Here is a 24,911-nt window from a genome sequence, read left to right on the forward strand (position 1 = left end):
TTTCTTAAACATATGCATATTTGTACTTAAACAATGGAGAAGTACTTCTCTTTTTTGACTCTGCACACAACCCCGTTTTCATAGTCACTTGTTGTCATTTGCACGTGTCTGCGTTTGAGACGCCTCGAGAAGCGACAGCGGTCATCTCTTGATGATAATGCAGCCATAGCTATTTTACAAATCAGGTCACGGTCCTTGGACCGGCTGCGTTTGGCAAGTGTCCTCGTTCTGTAAGCTGTCTGTGTGGACCAAATAAGTGAACACAACACAAGCTCCCCTCTGCACTGTCACTGTTATGCTTTTCCTCTCAGCCTGCTGACGGATATGTAGCTTGGATAAAGACATAACACATGATTGGAGGGGAAACAGGAAGTGTGTTTGGCCTGAACTTGTGTCACATTTGGGAAGCTCTTCTTCAACTGGTTGGCCAGGAAGTCCCATTGAAGAAATTTTGTGTGTTGCAATCCTTTGCTAGAGGCTAATGTTCATTTATTTTCCATATTTAAACCCACTCAGTCTCATCCAAAGACCCCATCTGTGGCTAAGGTTAATAAGCATTCATGGAAATAGTCTCAGGCCCTTGTGTTGTTACAGTCAGAAGCAGATCCTCCAGCTAGACTGTCTCAGGGGAGAGTGGGGTGGTAAGTGTTTACAGCGCCAGCTACATCTGCACTACATTACTGTTAGTCAGTTGTGGAGAAGAGCCACAAAACACTTTAACCGTTTCGTTGCATTAGCTCAGCAGTGTGTTCGGTTTCACTGCTTAAAATCAGCCGCTCAGAAAGGACACACAGCAACCAGGAGAAATCTCATCATATTTTGCTGAGTTTTTGGTTTGATGTCATATGCTGCACTGAGTAAAAGTTTGACAACAAGCCCAAACATGTTGGCATAGTAATAAAGAGCAATGGTGAGGGCCAAGAAGAGCAACATGATTCAGTCCTGAGCATGTGATGGTAGAACACGGTCTACATGTAATGTATCTACATACAACCTTGAGTTGGTATACGCTGTGGAGAGACCTGTGTTCGATTGTAACCCAGCTTCTATAAACGTTCGAACCAAAAAGCAAAGCAACAATAAGAGGTGAGGTGCTATTACAGGGGAACAGATCACCGTTAAGTCAAATATCCACATGTCAGTTTGGGCCACTGTGTTTTTGTGGTGGTATAAAACTAACAGCTATAAAGCTGTGAATACGTTAATGTTTGAAAGTGTCAGAGCTAGCTACAGTAGCTTTCTGACAGCTAACATATAGGGCGCTAAAATAATCCTTAAGGTGTTTCAGAGCTTAGTTGCAAAGAATGGATCCAAATTAGGGAAACTTGATTTCCTGGGAATTGTGTGTGCGGCGCTGTCGGCCTCCGCAGAGCCCGATCTTAGAGTACTTGAAGAGAAAATCTCCAGATGAACTGTGGCAGGTCTGGATAAAGTGTGTACACAGCACAGAGTACACACTTTACCAGCTGCTGTTAGAAATAAGATGGTGTTTTAATAAAAGCTGCTTTTCATGAAGATGATTGAAAAATATATATTTGCATTCATTAGCACATCTGTCCTCTTGTAAACAGATGACTGATGTTGAGGTTTACAGACTCTGTTACATAAGCTGAGGGATTGCCAGGCATGAGAGAAATGCAGGGGAACAGAGCTGTTCACATAGCCTTTAACCGCCCAGTGACCAGCAGTCTGGCCAAAGGAATATTTTATCATCTCTCTGGATTTTCTTTTTCTCTGAGGGGAAAAAGAGTTGTATCCTAATGCGTCCATCTGTAGTGAGCAAGGGTTTTTGATATCCACCATCTGTCCTTCCTACACACCGACACCTTTCTGAACAGTCCAGTGTTAAAAAGGTGCGTTGTTTTTTTTTGTGTGTGGGAAGACTGCTCTTAAAGGGGGTTAGTTCCTACAGATGCTTCAGGCATAAAACCTGAGTACAGCTCTGGGTCCCTTTGGAGACCATCTGCTTCAGGGTCAGAGCATCAATGCAGTCCCACGCTCTGCTTCTCTTCCATGCACCCATCTTTGGCCTGCTGTTCCTGTACCAGCCTCTCTCGGGATGAAATCTCAGCCCAGGCTCCCAGGAGGCTGCAGTGCAGAGAAGAGGACTTAAATTCCACCGCAGTCTCTGTCGGAGATGTTTTGTGACGATTGCTAAGGGATTGTGCCCTCGGTCTGATGGCCCTGGTGGCTGCTGCTTTTTCTATGCATTTATTGAATGAGCTGTGGGGTTTTTGTGTATTTGTTTCAACTAAACAACTGCTGTCTCACCTGAAAACTGCGTCATGCTGCTGCTGCTTAACACAAACGCCGGTTGGCATTCACATATACAACACGGCATTAACATAACCAGTCTTGGATGAATTTAGACCGGCCTGCCCTTTTTAACAATCACACGTATTTGTGCAAGTTAAATATTTGTTGTGGGATGGGTGGGATGCCACAGCTCATCTGCATTCCTTTGCCTACGTCATATCTAAATATAGCTACAGGTTGTACACCCTGCAGTAACAGCCAGGTAATGTCGCACACGTAGTGTTGTAGCTTTTTGTTGTTGTTTTTACAGTTGCATGAATGCAGTAAGTTGTCAGGTAAGTCTGGAGGTTTGCAGACCTTTATACTCACAAAGCTTAATAGTAACACTAATCGTGTTTCCAGCACGGCACTCTGGGTGTTGGTTTCCTGAGACGCTTCTGTCACAGACTGTTGGAGGTCAGAGGTTTGTCTTAAACTGTCAACGTTGCTAACATGAGTAAGTGTTGCGTGAACATTTGTGCTGATTTGAGAAAACATGATTCCAGCCTACATCATTGTAGAGACATCCTATGATACGAAATTGTCACAATACTTCACTCACAATGTGATATTATTGCGATTTTTAATGTTTTGCAATATACCAAGAATTGCAGTAACCACAAAATTATGGAGTCAGTCTGCTATAAGTCTATTAGATGGGGTCAAGTCGGCAATTACATGCAATCTATGTGTGATACATGATTGACAATCACACGTGTGTTGCTGTCTACACAGACAGAAATTCTCATTTTACTGTTAAATTTGTGCACAGTTACCTTCCTGCTCAACGGCAGCCCGTTGAAACTCATTCAGCCTGATGGCAACATGCTGGCAATCTGTGTGCGTTTATAAATGAGAAGTTATTTGCATCAACAAGCTCTGAGTGAGCGTAGTCAGTCAGACTGCAACTGTTTGCCTCGTGTCAGGCGTGATGAGCCTCTTCAGGGCTCGCAAAATCGCTAGCCCGACATCCCGGGGCTAGCGATTTTTCCAGTCGGGCTACCAAAATCTATCTCTGCCCTGCCCGTCGGGCTGTCATAGGAAGGAAAAATATATGTCAATGCTTTTGCATTCTTTTGGAAATGTTGCTGGGTAATTATGTCATTGGCATCGGTGAGCCACTGTCAATATGTGACATATTGCAATCACGCTTGTTTTTTGCTTTCACTTTGCAATCGTGCGAACTGTGTATAGAGAGCGACAGCACTGATTGGTGAGTGACGATAATTTGCGCACCAATTCCTCTGACATCATCTTATCAATCGTTAGCTTACTATGCAAACATGACAAGTGAAATCTCCCGCAGCTTAAACATGTGAGAGGTTGATCGCGCAGAGAATCGCTGAGCTTATGTGAGTGTGTGTGTAAAAGCAGCAGGATATATATTTTAGTTCTGCTGAGCCAAATAAGACAGGTCAGGGTGAAGAAGTGACAGCCAAAGAAAAGCTTACCACAAAACGGAAAAGTTATGACAAATCAGACTATAAGGCAAAAAGAAAGTGCAGCTTTATGGTTTCATGGACAAAAGAATTTCTGTGGCTGCAACATGACGAGCTAAATAACCGGGGCTGCACATAAGTGGTCCACAGGTGCGCATTCGCTGTCAAAATAAAAAACGCGCACAAGATAAGAAGTTGCAACGCGTGTTTGCATACATAAGATTTTCTGGAGGAGGACAGACATTTGTTTAAAACTCTTAAAGATGTAAAAGAAGCAAGCTCCTTTAAGCAATTACTTTGGTGTTCCTCCACCTCCAAACAAATGTCAGAAGGAGTCCGAACCACAAAAGAAGCACGTATTCTCGGAAAAGTGGTTGCAGGAGGTGAGCTGGCTTCAAACAAATGATGAACGCACAGAGATGTGGTGCAGAATGTGCCGTGAAAATCCCACTCTAGCGGACAAAAACAGTGCTTTTTATATGGACGCAAACGCGCGTTGCAACTTCTTATCTGGTGCGCGTCTTTTATTTTGACAGCGAATGCGCACATGCGGACCACTTATGTGCACCCGTGTAAATAACATGATGTTCTGCCAGGTGTGTTGTGAGTTTTATTCGATTTTTGAGTCGACAAGCGCCTTTGTTACTGGGACCAGTAATTTTAAGAAAGGCCCCCATTAGAACCCATGAGAAATGCAAGAAATGCATTATTGCTCAGTCTGCAATATCTTTCCCAGAACAAACACCAATTGCAAATAACATACTAAAAATAAACCTGAAAAATCTGTTTAGAACAGCGTACTATGTTGCAAAGAGTGAACTACCACTGGCACAATTTAGCAGTCTTTGCAAACTTCAAAAAGCAAATGGCCTCGATCTTGGTTCCACTTGTCTCTTACCCGTGACTTCAGTGGAAATTTCAAATTCAGGATCTGACACAGACTGATTCATGTCCTACACAGTTCTTACAAGTTCATAGAAATTTCTGTTCAATTAGAACCAAGTATTTGAGTTGATGATTGTAATTTTTATACAATGTTGTAATTTGTGTTTCAACAATTTTTTTGATTAATGTTTTGTTTCCGTTACAATATTATACATTAAAGTATAATATTGTAACGGAAACAAAACATTAATCAAAAAATTGCTCTCTTTTTTTATTCGGGCTACTTAAATTTATTTTGGGCTACCAAAAACTGAAGAGTCCCTGCCCGAAGGGCTACCAGGGATTTTGAAATTTTGTGAGCCCTGCTCTTGTTTGTAGTGTTCCCAAAGCATTTTCATGTATTTAATAAAATCGATATTTGATGTCCCTGCATTGACATAGTATTGCCACCAAAAAGTCTCACTGAACATATTGTAATGTTCACTTTGAAATTATTGCCCACATTAAAGTTGGAAAGAGGATGGGCAGCTTGCTAGCTTTGGAGCAATGCTAGCTTTGCAGTGTGCTCCACTGGTTTCCAGTCAGATCCACCCTGGATTTTTTTAAATATCCACTTTTAAAACACCAAGACAGTCGGCTTGAGACGTCACGTAGGGAACCCAGTCAGTGTTGTCACAGGTCTGCACTGGTGCCCTTTGAGAACCAGCCCACATTATGTCAGTTCTGAGAACTGATTATTATGTAGCCACAGTAGCAGAGGTCGAATTCCTCAGAGAAAAAAGTCACAGCGGGCTCTCAGCTATATCTTAAGCCTAACTTTGTCTATGTGAAGGCTAACGTTTCCTCTCACTGTCCAAGTCCACTCAGAGATTCACTGCCCAGCAGGTTCGAACCCAGGCTCACACGTCGGGCAGTTAAATTCTGTCTCCCTGTACTGAAAGTGAAGATGTGGCTGAACAGCTTGTTAACAAAGTGCCTGACGTCATTGTGTTTCTGGTTGCTTTGATTTTTGGTTTTCCAACTATTTCTTTGATGGCAGCTGAAAAACAGGAGCATGTTGTTAATATATAACGCTAGTGGTGCAACGGATCAAATATCTCACGGATCGGATCAATTTTCGGATCAGCAAAAATGAGGAGAAAAAAAAAAAAGACAAATTTGACTCGCCATTTACTCATTTAAGTATTTTTTGCCTATTAAAAAACATTAAATTCAAGACTCATTCCACGCACTTATATAAAAATAAATTAAGGTGCAATATGGACATTATGGACCATGCTGGGCATCCTCTGCACACGGCCATAAACAACCAGAGGAGTCTGTTCAGTGACAGGTTGCTTCTCCCAAAGTCAAGAACCAGCAGACTTAAAAACTCCTTTGTCCCACACGCCATCAAACTGGGAGGGGAAACGGGGACAGAGGAGGGGGGAACAAGTAAGCTGTAGTGCCTTTTCACTGTGCAATAGTTTTTGTTAATATCCAACGGTGTAATAGACTCACAATACTTGAAATGTGCCGTTCCCTTGTATTCTTATTCCTGTTTATTCTATTTATCCCTTTTGTATTCTCTGTATTTATATATGTGTAAATATGGTATATTTCTGCTCACATTCTGCAACTTCTGTTGCAGAATTTCCTGGAGGAACCCACCCGAGGGATAAATAAAGTTTCATCTAATCTAATGTAATCTATAGGGCAGGGCAGGGCTTTGTATCTACCACTCCGCTGTGATATAAATGGCCTGTATTTATATAGCGCTTTTCTAGTCCCTAAGGACCCCAAAGCGCTTTACATATCCAGTCATCCACCCATTCACACACACATTCACACACTGGTGATGGCAAGCTACATTGTAGCCACAGCCACCCTGGGGCGCACTGACAGAGGCGAGGCTGCCGGACACTGGCGCCACCGGGCCCTCTGACCACCACCAGTAGGCAACGGGTGAAGTGTCTTGCCCAAGGACACAACGACCGAGACTGTCCAAGCCGGGGCTCGAACCGGCAACCTTCCGATTACAAGGCGAACTCCCAACTCTTGAGTCACGATCGCCCACCTGGACTATAACAACGATACAATAACGGTCACGTAGCTTCCCGTTGCCCTGGAGGTCCACCCATTTGTAGTTAGGGCAGCAGAAGATGCCTGGGACAGTTCAGCCATAACTTTGAACTTTTCCTGCTCACACATGCCTGGAGCGATCTTGTCACTGAAGTGGACGCGCAACAGGATATCATAGCGTGGCTCAAGCACGTTCATCACAGTTTAAACCCCTTGTTTTGCACAACAGAATACGGCCTTCCATCTGCAGCTAAACACCCCAATAGCTTCTGTAATAGCTTTAGCCCGGTCGGACTGGGCAGCAAAGGGCTGCTTAAATACCGCAAACTCCTCTGCTCCTCCACTTGGACCGCTAGCGCTGACCATAACTACCGCTTGACAGACTGACCACACATATTTTTTTTTTTCTTCTTTTTCGAATCTTCCGATCACGTGCATGCCGAACCGTGGAGTGGGATCGGTTCGGATTACGGATCAACCGTGATCCGTTGCACCACTATATAACGCTAAGAAAGCATTCCGCAAACATCCCAGCCGGCATGACTGGAGAGAGGGTGGTCTAGTTTATTATTTATTTATTTTTAGTTTTTAGTTCTTTCCATCACAGTTTAGTATTTTTAGAAAAGTAGCTGTGCCAGTTGGAGAAAAACAAACTGTTACTACTTCCTTTTACGTAGAAGTCAGGACCCTTTTTGATGAGCGCTTTAGGACAAAATCCACTCAGTCAGCGTTCCCACTCCATCGTTTCAGGCTTTGACGACTCTGTTTCTCGTTGTTTCCTCAGAGTGCTGGTTGCACGTGTGAGAGGTTTATAAAACTAGCTTGCTTCTTGTCTTTGTCTTCATTTTTCCTTCCCATCAGTCTTCAGCCTGTTTTGAATTTATCCCCTCTTTCCATTTTCCTCCGAAATAAAGGACTATTGTGCTGGGTCTTGAGTGTTTTCCGAGGTCTTTCTTCTTTCCATGTGTATGCCAGTGCAAATATGTCACATTTTTTACAGGGATATTTTCTCCTCTTGCAGAACTTTAAGGCTGGACCCAGGGGTCTCTGCTTTTACCCATTAAATGTGTCTGTCATGCTTTTCCTCTGTCTGTCTTCAAAGGGAACAGCAGCCATGGACTGAGGAAAAACGGCCGGGGTTTAGATTAATATCACAACTCAACAGGTGACCCCTTGACCCCATCCCTCTCTTTCTCAGTCTTTTTCCCCTCTTTCGCTCGGCCTGCCTTATCCCTCGCTTACAGTGGCAAACAATTCTGTTCTTTGTCTTTTTGCAATCCGTCTTGTCGACATCGTGTCCTGGTTTCTATCTGTTGTAAATCTCTGCCTGATTTGTAACATCTCAATAATCCCCTTCTTCTTTCTTCCTTTGAAGCACTGGAATAGAGGACCCGAGTCTCAGCTCCAGAGTCTTATCACTCATTTCTTTGTAGCTTTCCACTCCTGTTTTCAGTCTGTAACATTAGGTACTCACTAACCAGCTTTAGGACTCTTTGCAGTCTAACATCAAGGTCCTTTACTCACATTTTCTGACTCTCAGCCTTTTTACATCATCTCTGAAATGTTGTATTGTCTTTGGGTTCTCTGATTTTTCTGGAGTCAGTTTGTGTTGGCGGCAGTTGCAGGAAAAGGTTGAGAACATGTTGGAATTAAAGCGAGTTCTGCATTGATTACTCATAAAATGTGGTCTGATCTTAATCTCTTTCACAGCTCTGGACCAACACAATGTGACCAAAGCAATAACAAACCAACAGCTGCACTGTACTCGATTGTTGCGGGGAGCAGCGGCTTCCTTAGCACCATTCTTCTTTACTGTTTGTCTGATTGGATTTCTTATTATAAGAGAACAGGATTAAAAACACACAAGTGGAATATGTAGAAAAGAATAAAATGGCACACATTGCAAAGTGCTTGAGTGCTTTCTACAAGTATTACCTCGCTGTGACCGTTGGCTTCTGTGAAACACAGAGTTGCAGCTCTCGAGGTACAGACTGGATGGGATATATGAAATATCTGCGCACATATACTTGTAAAATGGCACCAGATCAATTTTATACCAACTCCAATGTGGCGTTCCCATCTTCATTCAGTATGATATTTTTCCATAACGGAAATAGTTTGTGTCTAAAATACACATTTTTAGGTTTGCACCAGCGGATTATCAGAAAACGGTGTTTCTGTTACTATGACAACAACATTAAATTGGATCAATCAGTCAATCAACTTGTTTTTCTTTGGGGTTTTTTGGCAGATTGATCACGACGTGTTGGCAATCCGTCTGCATTTGTAAATGAGATGGCAGTTTTTTTGCACACCTTCACCAGTCTGAGAATAACTGTAACCAGCTGAAGCTGGATCACGATTGTTTGGAGACAGTTTGCCTCCCATTATGAGATTTGTGCGATTGCCTTGTGAATAAAAATGGTTGTCCAGACTGTGACACACTCTCAGTCTATGAATGAACACTTGGTTGCTGCAGTTGACCGCCAAATATGGAAATAAATTGCAAATATCACAATCACAGTAGCAAGGACGTTGAAGTTTGTTTTTTAACGTATAAAAATGAGGACACTTACTCAATACTTTGATTTTATTTTAATTTTGTAAGTAAAAGGCAGCTTCAATGAGTCAGTTAACTGTAATAACGTCAGCTGTGAAAGGGTTTAAATCTGACTTAAAGACTGAACACACGACCACATTTGATGAGTACTGAGTGCAGAAGTCTGGATCTGGATCTCCTACAACAGGGGAAAAATGAAAATGACATGTCTGAATTTTAAATGCTTTGAAGATAATTCAATGTTTTATATATATATATTTTTTTTCTTCTAAATTTGCAATCAAAATGTTTGTAAATGCACCTGTTTGCTATGAATGGGGGCAGATCACAGAGTCTCCACCCTGTGCTTGTTTAACTGTTGTTTAAAGGCTATTTCCTAACTTAGAATGTATTACTGTGTGTAATGTGAATGTGTGTGTGAATGGGTGGATGACTGGATTTGTAAAGTGCTTTGGGGTCCTTAGGGACTAGTAAAGCGCTATATAAATACAGGCCATTTACCATTTACCATAAAGTCAGTGATCATTAGGACTGGGCGATATGACCCAAAATTCATATCTCGATCTTTAGCTGGATGGTGATATACGATATATCTCTCTCCATATTTCTTAAAGCCATAAAGTAAGAACAAAGAGAGAGCTCTTAGTCAAAGCTGTGTCCCAGATCTCACACAGACACTTTTATTAACATACAGCGCAGATGTACGTGCAAAAATTACTCAGAAATAAATTATCAGCATTTAATAATAATGCTCCATAAATAAAATAAACCAATGTTGTTTTTGTGCATAACAAAAAGCTCACAATTGTGCAGTCAAAATGTAAACTAACAGACGCTGAGCATAATAACAAAGACGGATTTCACAGCTGCTCTGTTCCCAACTTCTACTGCGTGACTGACAGCCTGGAGTTTGAAATCCTCTTTGTAACCATGTCTCTGAACAGCTGCCATTTATGGTCCTTATTAGAGCTGCACGATTTTGCATAAAATGAGAATCACGATTTTTTTGGCTTAGAATTGAGATCACGATTCTCTCACGATTCTCTTTTCCAGTATAAATATTTATTGCGCTTATTAACTGCACATCAACTTCGTAACAGTTGAGACTGAACATAAAAACAATAAATAAACATAAAAACAACAAATGTCTCACATTTTGTCGTTGCCACAAAATGTTGTACTGCTTGAAATTCCATCCTCCACCGTTGCTCGACACTGCGTGTATAGAGCAGGTAGTGCAACAATAGAAAAATAGTTGCGGGACGGCACTGTGTAGCGTTTGTCTAGGGTGTTGATCATTTTCCTAAATCCCTCGTTTTGCACAGTGTTGTTGGGAGCCATATCTTTGGTCAGGTGATAAGTGATAGCCTCCGTAATTTCTTTGTGCCTGCGGGAGTTCGACGTGTATAGGGAAGCGCTGTATAAGGTTCCCGTTATAGATGTTTGGGTGGTTGACCGGGACGGATTTTCTCCTGTCACTTTCTCGTCATCCCTGACGTGCTCTCCGTTGTTTTTTCCCTGCTAATTTTAGCATCACACGGCACAGCTTCTGTATCACGTGGTATAAGGCTCCGCCCTTGTCATTTGTTGAGCAGGAAGAGTGAGCGCTTGTTTTCATGCAGAGTACGTCCCGGATCAAAATGCGGTACAATCGTTGTCGTCTTTTTTTTTTTTTTTTTTTTTTTTTTTTAAATCGTTGCCATTTGGAAATGAGATCGCACATATGTATGAATCGAGATCGCGATTTTCTAACGATTAATCGTGCAGCCCTAGTCCTTATACACACAGTACGGTAATATTACGTTGAAGCACAGTACTATCACTCCGCGAGGCTCCTGCCTACGATAGCCGTAATGCTCTGACAATCCATCAAGCGGTGCGGCCTTGTAGCTTAGCAAAGTCGTACTAAAACATTTTTCACAGATTTTTGAGCGCCATGTACCACAGAAAATCGGTTCGATATCAGTGAGCACAACCAGAATTCATACATAAGGCGCGCTGTCGATTTTTGAGAAAATTAAAGGACTTTAGGGCATGCAGCCCCCGTGCGTGGGGCTCCATGGCGTTAGTGCATTAAGGCATTGACGCCGTGCAGCCCCACGCACAGGGCGATCCGCGGTAACTCGTTAACGGAGATTTGCCACGTTAACGTCATTTTAATGAGATTAACGCTGCCAGGACTAAAGCAGTAATTTCCAAATGTTTTGTTTTTACCGACCAGCTCCTCTTTGATAGCTGCGTGTCCATCTAGTCGTTGCCTGCAGGTGAAGCGATGGGGGAGGCGGAGTAACGCAGCGCAGAGACAAAAGTGGACAAGAAGCAAACTTATAATTATAACGTGACATAGACGCTATTGATATAAACGATACTGTCACATCTCTTATCTCGTATAAAAATATATCGATATATTGAAAAACTCGATGTATCGCCCAGCCCTAGTCATCATTATAATTGGCACAGTGAAGAAAATGGTCATTTTGATGTGTCTCTGTTATTTTATTTCAAACCACAGCACAGATTTATATTTACAGCCAAAGTGTGTAGATGCATTAGCTTCATTTCGATGTGCTCAATAATCAAACGTACTTCCCCCTCGCCTGCCTCAGCCTACAGTAATGGATGGTACAAAGCAGACTTGGAATAAAATCTGGCAGCTTTAAAAGCTTAAACTGGATCAAGTATAAATGGTAAATGGCCTGTATTTGTATAGCGCTTTACTAGTCCCTAATGACCCCAAAGCGCTCTACACATCCAGTCACCCACCCATTCACACACACATTCACAGTATAAGTGTGATTACAACACTTTTCTACATTGTGATGCACAAAAGCAGCTATTTAGGCTTAATGGAGCGCACTAAAGAAAGCTCTCAGCTGAAGCGCTGCAAGACGAAGATGCTGTGTGTGGGCTGGCTCATGTGTGTATGTTCAGAGATTGCTTCAAGTGAAAGGTGAACATATGTGTGTGAAATGTTGGATTGGGCATCTACCGCCAAGAAAAGCGCAGCTTCAAATCAAATAATCAGATGAAATTGGATTGTTATAACATTCATATTAATCTTAACCATTGCATGGAGTTCCCTGTGTCTCGTTCAGGGTTTAAGGTGATTATGTTACGATGTCCTGCTAAAGATTGAGCTGAGTGCTGTGAGGGTGTTTATGTGTAAGGTCAGCGGGAGCCTGCAGATGAATGTGGCCCATGTGCAGCCAGAGCAGGAATGATTCACTGACCTTACAGCCCTCAGAAACCTTCTGCCTCTGTCCAGGGTGCTGGAATACACACCATAATTTCTTCCTCCTCCTCTTCCTCCTACACAGAACCAACTCAGACTCTGCTCTTCATACAAGTGCTATGAACCCAAACCCTCAGGACCCATTTGGCATGCACCAGCAGATGGGTAGAGGACCCCCACAGCGCAATGGTGAGAGTATCATACGCACACTCATTCAGAGAGCACTTTCTATGCGTCCCTTTTGACAGTGTTTAGTGTTGTAAGTTAGAATTTGACTTAAGAAGACCTGCAATTCATCTCCATCATTAAGACATGCCTTTAAGTTGCAAAATTAAAAAGACATTTGGAGTTTAAAGTAGTCTTATTCCTGTAAATATTACCTATGTTCACAGCAGTTACTTTGCTCTTATTGGCCATCAAAGAACCTGACATCATCAGGCCTCAGTTTGCCTGAAGAGAGACGCAAACAAACCAGAAAATGTCGCCTCTTCACTCCGTGGGTTTTGTGCGTCTGTGCTTCACCGTGAGTTTGTAACTTCTGTGCAGAGTGAGTCACCCGATTCACTTTAAGCTACAAGCAAACAAGATGGTGTTGCATTTGGTTGCACAGGTGTGATATGGAAGTACAGTGCTTAACAAATTTATGAGACTGTCTGTTGTAAAAATAGGAAAACACACTTTTGGAAAATATGTTTAAAACAAAATAATTTCCTTAACTCAATACACATGTTTAACAACATTATATTCTAGTATTTAAATATCATTTCGATTAAAGAACTTGCACATGCAGATGGATTAACCATGACACAAACATAAAAATGGTTTTGTTGATTAGCAGTACTGTTATGTTACGGTACCTGTGGTGTAAACCTGGACTAATACATTTGTTAAACTCTCTGTTTGAACATCTTTAAACTTCCCAGCTTTGTGTCTTAAAACACATACTCAGGCTCATTTGAAGCCACGGTCTGCCCCACCAGCTAATTTTAGTTCAAGCAGAATTTGTGAATTAACGTCTAACACAGCGCTGCTAAGCAGGCCGGATTAGCATAATCCCACAACAGCTGAAAAGTGCCACAGGAAGTGGAAGGTTTTGCAGGTGATCTAAGAGTAAATCACCAATTTATGAGAAAAGACATGACCGAGTCATTTCAGTAATGAGCAACACAAGCTACCACGAGCTGTGCATAACAGGGGGACAAAAGCAAACGACCAAGGAGAGGGGGCAGAAGGAGAATCGCTGTGTTTTTGGGTAAAATCTTCTGTCAGCCACTGAGAAATGCTGTTCTCCAAATCCTGACAGCTGAGATGGAGTGCAGGATTCATCCAGAGTGAGGCTGCTTTATATTCCTAACCAGAGGGCGGGATGTAAACCTGGAATCTGTCTTTAACAGCTGACCTGTCGGATGTGTAGAAAAACACAGAGCATTAGTCAGATTCTGACCGACTGTGTTTAAATGACTTGAGAAGTACACACTGTTGCCTATATGCGTCCCCTCTCTCTGACCTTTCAAATCAGCTCGGATGCATTAAAACAGCAGTGTTGAGGAGCAGAAATATGCAGGGCTTGGTTCAGAGGGAGCAGTCGTTAAAGACTGAAGGAATGGATCTTACAGCCTTGTGCTTGTTCTAACAATGATTGCTGCAATGACGGACACGGGGCTAAATGATGCCACAAACAGCAGCAGTGACCTCGTCCTCCTGCAAATCTGAGCAAGTCAGAAAGTCCAAGCTGAATTAATCAGCAGGTTCCATCGCTAACCTGTTTGTGTGCCTGCTTTTTGGTGCCAACAGAGGTTTTTATTCTGCCCTGAGCCACTTAATCAGGTCCTAAATCTAACAGGAACCATCACATGAAAGAATCTGAGGAATAACAGTGTGAAACACTCCACCAACAGGCCAGGAAACAGTCCAGCGAGACTAATTACAACCCACTCGTGGATTTAGCCTCAAAAACTTAGCCAATGTGTTACACTTCAGAGTAGAAAGCTGGATCACTGCAATACAGAGCTGATGTGTTTTAGTCATATAGAGTAAGCAGACCGCTCCTATACTGGGCTCATTTCATTGTAATCATGCTAGTTTATGATGTTTGTGTTTCTGTTCCCCTGGTCATTTATTAACAGAGAACACAGTCCAACCAGCTGCATTTCAGGCCAGTAAGCCACTCTAGGCTCAGTTACACAACTCACCATCAGCCCTTTGTGGTTTAAAACAGTCTGTTTATACGTCTGTAGCTGAGCCAAAGAGAGAGAGTCGACTCAGAGTCAAAGAGCTGATCGTCCTCCTCTCTGCACTCGTTAGTCCTTCACTTTGTGCTTCTTTGTTATCTCAGTGCTGATGAAGTGTGGAACAGAAGTGCTCCTGCAGTGGATTCCTACTCCTTCTGTTTAGACAACACATTCAAACAGGATATTGCCTCAAGATCTAACCCAAGAAAGAGCTTCATTTATGCACACAGGGTTGCTTTTGCCTGTATGTTAGTTCCAGCTCACATGCACTGATGGGAGTGGCTACCCGTGGATCCCAGATGGACGTAGCCACTGTGACCCATTAGTTTTTGTGTTTATAGCATATTGGCCGTTGATCAGTGGGTGGAGTACTGAGTTACCAACTGTTGTTAGCAAACTGCATCCATGAAGTGGACACACAGCACACTGAGTAAAATATTACAGCCTTACGCACCAAACCTGAAGCACAGACTTCTTGGATGGTCTGTGCTGCATCTCAGCTGTAACATTTGCTCGTCTGTTGACATGCTCCAAAATGCACAAACAGCACCCCAGAGGTCCAGTTCAGCGACTCCAGTTAATGGAGGTGAGGCCCAGCATGCAGCTATGGGACTACAGCTGTCAGCACACCTGACAGAGCAGTTGCACCCCGTACTTAAACAAAATCCAAACAGGTGTGCTATGAAGGGAGAAATTACCCAAGAAGACCAAAATAAGTAAGCGGTAAACTTTTTTTTTTTTTTTTTTTTTTAAATAATGAAAAAAAAAGAGGTATTTTAAAATGAAACCTTAACATTAAAGCCTCATTTGGCCATTAGAGGAGCTGCAGCTTGAGACTCCATCAGTCAGAATCCATAAGGTTTCTTTTTTTTCCCATCATTGGAATTGTTAAGAGGCTCAAACCACTGAAGGATTTATGTCTATAAATGAATGTGTAATTATGATAATGTCCGTTGACAATAGTTTAAGTAGTTAAACTTTATTCGGTGCATTTCTGTCAAACTGATAAATCATTAACTGTATCTGCAAAGAGCTAATTCTGTTTCTCCAACATGAACTAAGGAGTCTGTGGGGGACTATGCACAGTGCAGTCTGCGCTCACAGCCTGTTGTAAATGTAAAATACATGCTGCACATGACCCACAGGCTCTGTGTCGTTTCCTCTGAAAGAGGCCTTGAGATGGAGCAGCCTGGTGTCACGGCCTCGTGCACGAGCGCACAGAGCTGTGAGGCTCCAGGGCCTCGTTGACACCTCTCAAGGCTTCGGCGGACTTAGAGTGGTGTTAAGCCCTGGCTGATTAAAGAAGCATCTAACTAGAAATTACAGCTATGAGTCACACTGGAGGAATAGGTGGAAACACTTTGGACAGATCAGTTCAGCTGCAGTCTCTAATCGTGAGATTTCGTTTCTGTTGTTGTCAGTAGAAAAGGAGCAGTCTGTGCAGCTGACAGGGCTCTGATTGCTGCTATGCTGTGGCAGTAGACACTAGTGTTTTTTCTTAATCCTGAGCATTTACAACACCCATACTGAGAGCATTGCACGGCCTGATCCGAGCCAGGGACACCAGCCCAACCATTTTCCATGCCAGTTGTCCCGTTTCCGTCCTAGTTGCAGCATTGAGCTACGGGGACTCGACAACCTTTAAAGGGGAAATGTAGCGATGCCAGACGCTTGTCTTGTCTCATTGCTCCATCTGAATGCTATCTCTCAATTTGAATGGGCCTCAGAGAGAATGAGAGCACGGAAGGAGTCGGGCTGTGGAGATCCTGAAAAGTCTTTGGAAACATCTGTCCTCAAAGCAAATTACAATTATACTTTAAAGGTTTTATTGGATTTATGCTTCACACTACATGCACTGATATGGTCTAAATCCAATGAAACCAAAACACTTCTGACTTGTCCCAAAGGTTGATTCTGGACGTTTTCAGTGGGAGAGACGTTTTGTCATCATAGGTGACTTCTTCAGTCTCAGCTGACTGCAGGTTTCCCCAACGTGATAAACACTACATTTGCACAATGACTGAAAGTAGCACCACTGAGGGAACAATGGAGGTCAGTTCCTTGATCATTAATATGCAGATTATCATGGCCATTGATCAACAACCACCGATCAACGGCCATGAGTACCATTCACAGAGAGCTGGGCTGCAATCACAGCATTATAAGACGTTGAAAGATGAGTGACAAACACTTCTCCCACTCCCACTATGTCCAGATGGACAGAATCAACCTTTAGGGATTTACTTACCTGGATGATTGAGCACTTCTAACCTGTGGTCACAGGTTTGTGGAGCCTTTGTGTTCTGTGGATTTCAGATGCTGCCTCCATGTATTAGACCAGTGCATCCCATTGGAAGCTGGTGCAGTTTGGAGGCAAAGTCAGTGCCTTGGGCTCTTGATTGTGTTGCTTGAGCTCTGCCTGAGCAGTTGCTCTGGTGTAGTGGGGGGCATAAGCCTGCCGGGGCGAGCCGGCTTCAATTTGGGAAGTGTCTGTGCCAAAGTAGCATTGACATAAATTCCAGGTTTTCAGCCCTTAAACTTCTATAATAGCAGTCGTAAAAAAATGACCTAAACTCAAGTTTGATCCACGATGAGCTCTGAAGGAGAAAACGAGAGAAACAAAAATTATTTTCCTAATAAGCAACAGAAGTGTTTCACAGGAAGTGGTGTTGCCCACACGACAACTTGGGCAGAGAAAAGAGAAACGCTGGGTGGACGAGACACAGGCATGTGGATCTGCTGTTAAGTCTGGAGGAGTAGAAAGCATCTTTGAGGCATGAGAAAACAACAGTCGTCTCCCAACTTTTCTTCGCCCTCTCTGATTAATAACACGATGCCAGATGCCCAGCTGTTGTTGTTGAAACTGCACAGTAATTGCAGAATGCCAGAGGGCCTGTTACTGTCAGAGAGGCTAATGAGAGCATCAGGCGTGCTGGGATTATTTAAACAGCTGGTTAATATAGAATATCCTCTAACGTTCCTCCGCCTTTGTTTTCTGTGTCTTTCTTCGTCAATCACGCCACTCGCACGCTGCTTCCTGTTTGTTTGCTTCTGATGGAGGCTGGTGTGCAGCGAGTGTAAATGAGGCCGAGGTGGACGGCTCAGGAGACGGTGAGTTGCACCACATTGCACCATATTATACTTGACATTAGGAAACGTGTGTGAATGAACGTGCGCCTTTCTCTCTGCAGTCTTCTCCTTCCCCACCATCCCTAACGAGGAGAACCTCATAGGTGTCAGTAAGCCGCTACCCAAGCAGCTGTGGCAGGCCAAGAAGGTGAGAAGTTTGCTCTCTTTTTACATCACTGACCACAGGCTGGCTTCATCCCTGCACGTCTGGTTGCATTCTTTCTATGCTGATAAAAACAAACTTGAAAATGGGACCAACAGCATTTGTCTGTGGCAGCGTAGGTGATCGTGACACTGTGGATTCCTGCCGTGGCTCAGGAGAGACTGCAGGTCAAACCAGTCCTTCCTGTCTGATCGTTAGCAGCCAGAAATGTGAGAGGCAAATATACGGAATCGGGAATGTTGAAATTCACAAAGGAACAAGAAATGATTTAAATACACAGAGAGTATGGTGGTCTTTCTAACCCCTCGAGTCACCAGCTGCACATTTGCACATAACACAGTTGCATGCGTGACATTTACTTTTGCACACTGTGTGTGTTTTAAACATGGACCTTCAGTCAGAACACTGTCTGTCTGATCACAGCATTCTCAAATGTTATGACCACCCATTGCTCAGTGATTAATGTCCCCATTCTTTTTGCTCAATTCTTGGTATTCAGGGGGATTTCTGCTCATTATTGGATGAATACGCTGTGCTGATGCAAAGAGCCGCTCTCAGCACAGATGCTCTGGTTTTGATGCCTGAGCGATCCTTATTTTACTGCTTTTATTCTCTAAGTGTTTGTTGAAATAATTTCTCTGGAATAGCAACATGTGCACGAGCAATAAGCGGTAGTAGAAAAGTGAAATAATGGTGAGCTTTTTCTGCTGCCTGGCGGTAGTGTTCGTGTTTTTAACTTGTGCACATGGATGCGTGTTTAAGTGTTCATCATTTCCAAGATGCAGTTTCTAAACAAAGTTCTTCATCGCTGCTCGTCAAGTGCAGCCTATAAATGGTTTGATGCTCCCTTTGGTGGTGCACGGCCCACAGAGTGGCTGGGAAGTAAAGAAGCCACAGTTTAGCACATCTTGACACCGCTGCAGGACTTTTTCTCCTCTTCCTCTCTCTCATGGCAGTTCTGTTTCAACCTCTAATTGAAGCTGTAAATGCTGTGAACATGCTCTGACATGAACGGGAGGCTCCAACATCTCCATGTTGTTAACATTTTAAATGTTGCCTAATTGCTGATCTTTCATGCTCAGTCAAACGCACCGCGTGGCCTAGCCCTGACTGCAGTCACTGGCTGCTGTTGCGTTGCCTTTTTTTAGCACACTAGGTTGTCTTTGATGCAACCTTGAAATAATTTTAGCATAAAATCAAAATGCAGAATTGTTGTTTCAAGAAGTGTAAATGCATGTTTGGGGTTTTCGTTGCTTTATGTCTCAGTTATGTTTTGCGTGTATCATAGTTTTCCTGTTTCTGTTTCAGGTCCAGTCTCTGGCCTCAAGGCCTAAATCCTGTGAAGTGCCTGGAATCAAGTGAGTCTGAGCAGGGTCACTGTGTGTGTTTTCTGCTGTTTCCCTGTGGTCATAACTGACCTGCTGTGGGTGTTTTCCATGGGCAGTAACAACTGCAGCTGATCTAAGGAAACAAAGGAATGCTAGAAATGAAATGCCACGCATTCCCACTGCTTCAAACAGGACGTCCTTTACACCTTTAACCTTTAGAAGTAAGAGGAAGAGTGTTGTTACGACAATCACATGCCATTGGCATTGTTTAACCGTGTTTTGTTGACACTATTTTCCTTCCACCACGAACGACCTCCGGTGTCGTGGATCTCCATTTTTGCCAGGAATGTATTAGCAGCAGCCTTGTGGTTCCGTGTGAGACAGCTCTGACCTATAGCTTCTCTTTTCATGATACAGAATGCAGTAACAGCTTCTGCAGAGCGTTCATAGACCTCCCCCAGTTGAACATGGAAATAAGAAAGGCAGAACACTGAGTACCAGGTGCCGAGCTGCTCTGTTTATGGAGGCGAGCATTTGCTTTATAGTCTGGGGACAGACGAGGCACAGTTGCTGCCCATATGCTATTATTTGGAAATAATTGAAGAAGCAGAGAGTGGGTGGGGAACAGAAGAGAGTGCTTTTCAATTAGTCGCGTTCGTTACTTTAATCCGAATGGTTTGTGGTCAGCGGCGCGGTGTTGAATCAGTGTTCTGTCTGCCTTTCCTACAGCATATTCCCGTCTCCAGAGCAGAACCCCGGGCTGTCCCACTACCAGGGCTCGTTGAGTACCGGGGGCTCCCTGCCAGACCTCAGCAACCTGCAGTTTCCCTCCCCGCTCTCCACGCCGCTGGACCCTGACGACAACATTGGGTACCCCAACATCAGCGGGGGCAGCAGCACCGGAAACCTGCCAGCTGCAATGATGCACCTGGGCATCGGCAACTCACAAGGTTGTGTGTGTGTGTGTGTGTGTGTGTGTGTGTGTGTGTGTGTGTGTGTGTGTGTGTGTGTGTGCAGGGGCGGATCTAGAGAAATTTTCTTAGGGGGGCATGAGGGTGACAAAGAAATCAAATGGGGTGGCAAAATCAAAGCCTTTTTTTTCCCCCAAACACATATGCAGGTGGTTACATATGGTTAAAATGATTCAAATGCAGTAAGAATACATGTTTTTCATATAAATATAGTCTACAACTTAATTATTGTCTGTAGCCCACATAATTACACACTTTAGTTACATAAAACATGTGAGTTTTGATGTTATGTACCGTATAGCCTGTATAATAAATAAATATGCAGCCCAATAAGTATAAAATCCAGAAAGCTACACAACATGGGGCAGTTCATTTACAAACACAAGTCTAACTTAAGTTTCACACTGTTTTTTGTCAGAAAACAATCACATTGTTACATGTTAAATGACACAAAATGTCAGAAATCTGCACTGTCATGAACAAAAATTTAAACCTAATTTTTCATGATTTGTTGGATTAACCCTCTGAGGTCTGAAATACAACCGGCCATTTTTGACTCCTTTTGAGTTTACGTTTGTATTTCACCCTCAAATTGTTTCATTTTATTTTTCCCCTTTGCCTGGTTTGGTTTCATTCTTTCAGCTCAACAGCATGTTGTTGTTTTTTCACTGACATACTGCATTAGTATTACTATTACTATTGATAGTTCTATTAATGATCTGAAATCACACAAAGAACTTAAAATCTTAGTAGTATTTTTTACTGTAAAAAAACACAGACATGCTGGGTAAATATAATTTGTACATTTTGTAAACATATACAACTATTTATCTAAAAATGCAGCCAATACACCTGCTGGTTTTTCATTTTCTACAACCATTTAAAAGTATTACTAAAACTAAAGTGAGAGAACAATCAGGTGTCACAATAAGATGCCCCACAAATGATGTGTGTCAGTAAAAAAAAAAAAAAGTTTGTCCACCAAAAGACAGAACAGCACAGGGACAAACCTGCAGGCCTGACGACAGGAGGTGTATCACTCCGCTGGTTTTCTACTTAGTGACAGTGTTTACATTGCAAATGTGCCTTTGTGACATTCATTAGTGCCCTCACTGACACACAAAACAAAACGACTACACAACAGAACAACTACACAAGACAACACACTAAGTAAACACTCCACACTAAACGTCACAAATCTCCCACATCTAAAAACTCTCTCTCTCTCTACTCGCTCGCTCTGTCTCGCTGCCTGTTCTGAGAAACCATCCTACTCTGACAAAACGTCCTACCCGTGTTATAATTTGACGGTGACTTGCGACTAAACCTAACCCTACCCATAACCCTAACCATAACCTTAAGAAGTATTCCGGATGGGTGAGAGAAAAAGAAGTTAATTCAGCGTTGGTGTTGTGCGCATGCGCCGCTTCTGCGCAGAAACATTGGGTAGGATGTTTTTTCAGGTAGGATGGATTCCCAGAACACCGTTACCGTCACTCCCCAATAAAAAAAAAAAAAAAAAGGTTTTTTTAATGTGCAAGTCATTATGGGAGTTTATTTAAAAAAAATACAAAGCTTTATTTCTGTAAAAAAAAAAAACAATCACAAATTAGCAGCTGTTTGTGCAGTTGTGGTCACTGTGGAGCACCCGTGCCTCTCTTGCACCCGTCGTAGCCATGGTGCTGAATCAACAGTCCACATGTGATAAAGACTCATTTTGACCACGTGGAAATGAGTAAATTACAAACAAATACTTGTTTACACACAAACACAGGACACACACACCAGGGGAAACCTCACAGATACCTGGGTGCCTGCCTCCCCTTCTGTTGCTCCTCTTGCCTGATAGCGCAAACTCAAAGTGCCCCCCCCCCCCCTTTCATCACATGACATCACCGCGGACAATCTCTGGCCCGCACACCTCAAACATGTCTGGGACGTTCCAATAATATTGAGCTGTGACCGATCCAAGACCAAAGATGTGAGTCTGCCTGAATTATTCATAAAACACATCACAGCAGTGATTCTGTGGGAGCTCAGTTTAACACAGCACTGCTGCTTCCACATGTCCTTGCAACATTTAGTTGTGGCATACTTGGAGTGAGTAACACGTGCTTTTGATAGATTTTTCTTTGACTTTTAGGACTTTACGCTGAAACAGTCTGGACAGGTGAATAACAGCGCTGATGGGGAAAATACATGAATTTGGGGCTCGAACTGTCCCTTTAACTTAGGAAGCCGAGCTCCGGCACTTTGAGCGAGCTCCAGCTCCATGTCTCTGCCAGCCATACGTTGTTAGTAACTCATTAAAGGCTCTCTCTGTCTCAGAGCTCCCACTGTGAACTCTGCTGCCTGGTCACGCCCATAAATGTCTGTGTATGTTGCGTGTGCGCGTGTGTGTTTGGGCTCCCACGTCGGATACAGTTCAGCTTGGCCGAACACCAAAGTGACAGAGAAACTTTGACCCTCTTTCGGTTCGCTACAAACAGCCCTTTTCTTTCCCCTCAGTTTCCCTCTGTCCTCTCATTTTCCTTTCCTCTGCTCGCCATCTTTCTCTCCCTTCCCAGTCACACAATAAAGTCTAGTGTTGTGAGTCGGGGCCTGGAGAGTATTCTGGAAAAAAGTACATCAGCAGTACCACGTACTCTCCTCGTTTACACCGTGCTGGGTCTGAAGCTCGTGTGATTGAGTCCCTGTGTTGCTGTGTTTTCTCTCCCTGCAGGTCTCTCCTCCTCTTTGAGCAATCCTTCAATCCAGGCTTCCCTCAACAACTGTCAGCTGCAGTCTTCGCTCAGCAATCCCTCCATCAACTCGTCCCTGCGCCTGTCCAGCAACTCCCCCCGGCGAAGGCCAGCTCCCATCAGCCCCCTCACCCTGTCTCCTGGGGCCGAGCAGCGCAGGGGTCTGGCCAAGCAGCTGTCTCCGACCATGTCGCCCTCGCTGTCCCCCATCACGCAGGTACACTCACCTCACACACAGGTTTCCCCTGACGAGAGGGAAACACCAGAAAAAGGAGTTATTTCACTGTGTGAACGACTGCTGTCACAAAGAAGGATCCAAAATTCAACGTACGCATAACAAAGCAAAGCATTTCCTCCAAGTTACTCATTTACATCGCAGAAAACACGCTGGTGTCATTGTTCAGAGTAAGGAAGTAATGACACTACAGTCAGACTGAATGAGCTTCAGGTCTTTATTGGACTTTAGTGACTCCTGCTGGGTTTCTCTGTTGTGGATAGGGAGTTGCTTTGGATACCAGCAATATGCCAAGGGAGCCTCCGCCGCCCTATCCGCTCTACCAACAACCCCAGCATGTAGTGGACCAGGGCCGCCAACGCCAGCAGCAGCAGCAGCAGCAGCAGCAACCCGTCTCTCCGCTTCAGAGCATTCCACTAGACTTCAACACGAGCCAAGTGAGTGAAGAGCGTCTTTGTCTGTCTGTGTGTGTGCAGAATGGTTAGCATGCACACACGGGGACACACAGTCATGTCACTAAACAACAGTGTTTGGAGCGTATTATTGATTTTCATACATTTTTGCTTCAGCATTTGAACTGTAACAGACAAGGCTGAGCCTTTATATCTTATTATGGAGTCTGAACAACAAACATGCCAGTGCAGCACTGAGACTGTAGTTGGATTTGTCAGTCAGCACTTCATATGCGATCATTTTTATGCAGATGTGTTCAGAAGCAGACACACAAAGCCTCCTTTAGTTTCATTCTGTTTTAGCTTTTTGTCCTTTCCTGTGGTTACGGTTAAAGTGACTGAAGCAACATTATATGTAATAATAATAAAGTCTGATATGTTTTGGCAGCACACGTCATCACGAATGAAATGAACTGATTTCCTTCTCATTGTAATGTTTTCTCCCTGATAGCCCAACAATTTGGCAGCTCTCTTCAGCGACCCGTTCATGGAGCCGCAGTTCTGTAATCGCCAGAACAAGATGGTCCCCTATCAGGTGACCACTGTTAAACCTGCAGATGTGCTATGAGAACCTCGAGTGTTTGGTTATTGACACACAGATTCCAGTGTCTGTAATTGTTAAAAGATTGAAATATCTTCTGAGAACATTTTTCCTAAACAAAATCCTGCAGACTGTATGTGTGAAACCTCAAACAAAGATCAAACCAACAGTAAAGTGAGTGCAGTGTTGACAGGACAGATCAGGAGGATGTGACGTTTTTCTTGTGCTGAGAAAACGTGCTACATGGTACAGTCTGCCAGGGTGAATGTGACACCATCTCAGCTCCTTGATTCTTTCTGTTTTTCTCTCCACCTTCTGCCTGCTAGTTGGATCAGTTCGGTCTGTTGGAAAACACAATGAGTTCCACAGCAGGGGGGTCTTGCTTCGATCCGTCGTCCGCCTCCCTCTATTACTCACAGGCTGCTCAGTCAGGGATGGGTGGCAGCCACAGCAGCCTGCAGGACCAGATGCACATGAGGTCCAATATGTTGTACTCAAACTGCAGCGGAGGACTGCCCAACATCATACTGACTGGTGAGTCTGACGGGGAGAGAGCCGCTGTCATGTCTGGATTAAAAAAATAAACATGCGAGTATGTAAAACAAACCGAACAGTCAGTGTTTTCCTGACACGCTGGACTGTTTGGAT

The 24,911-nt window shown here is 43.4% G+C and overlaps 1 protein-coding gene across 4 annotated transcripts in view; it reads left to right on the plus strand.

Moving 5' to 3' along the window:
• The window catches only part of crtc3 (CREB regulated transcription coactivator 3), a 59,994-nt gene that overhangs the window by 31,880 nt on the left and 3,203 nt on the right, over nt 1–24,911 (plus strand). For 3 of the 4 annotated variants that reach the window (XM_040002819.1, XM_040002818.1, XM_040002816.1), the window contains 10 exons: nt 7,783–7,845; nt 12,558–12,661; nt 17,776–17,814; nt 17,895–17,980; nt 19,304–19,353; nt 20,053–20,273; nt 23,017–23,252; nt 23,534–23,707; nt 24,174–24,257; nt 24,590–24,797. In XM_040002819.1, the coding sequence (XP_039858753.1) occupies nt 7,783–7,845; nt 12,558–12,661; nt 17,776–17,814; nt 17,895–17,980; nt 19,304–19,353; nt 20,053–20,273; nt 23,017–23,252; nt 23,534–23,707; nt 24,174–24,257; nt 24,590–24,797 (1,265 nt within the window). The remainder of the gene's footprint in view (nt 1–7,782; nt 7,846–12,557; nt 12,662–17,775; nt 17,815–17,894; nt 17,981–19,303; nt 19,354–20,052; nt 20,274–23,016; nt 23,253–23,533; nt 23,708–24,173; nt 24,258–24,589; nt 24,798–24,911) is intronic. The other variant, XM_040002820.1, reaches the window with a different exon arrangement.

Source organism: Simochromis diagramma, unplaced genomic scaffold (assembly GCF_900408965.1).
Source record: "Simochromis diagramma unplaced genomic scaffold, fSimDia1.1 OVJJ01000457.1, whole genome shotgun sequence".
Lineage (NCBI taxonomy): Eukaryota > Metazoa > Chordata > Actinopteri > Cichliformes > Cichlidae > Simochromis > Simochromis diagramma.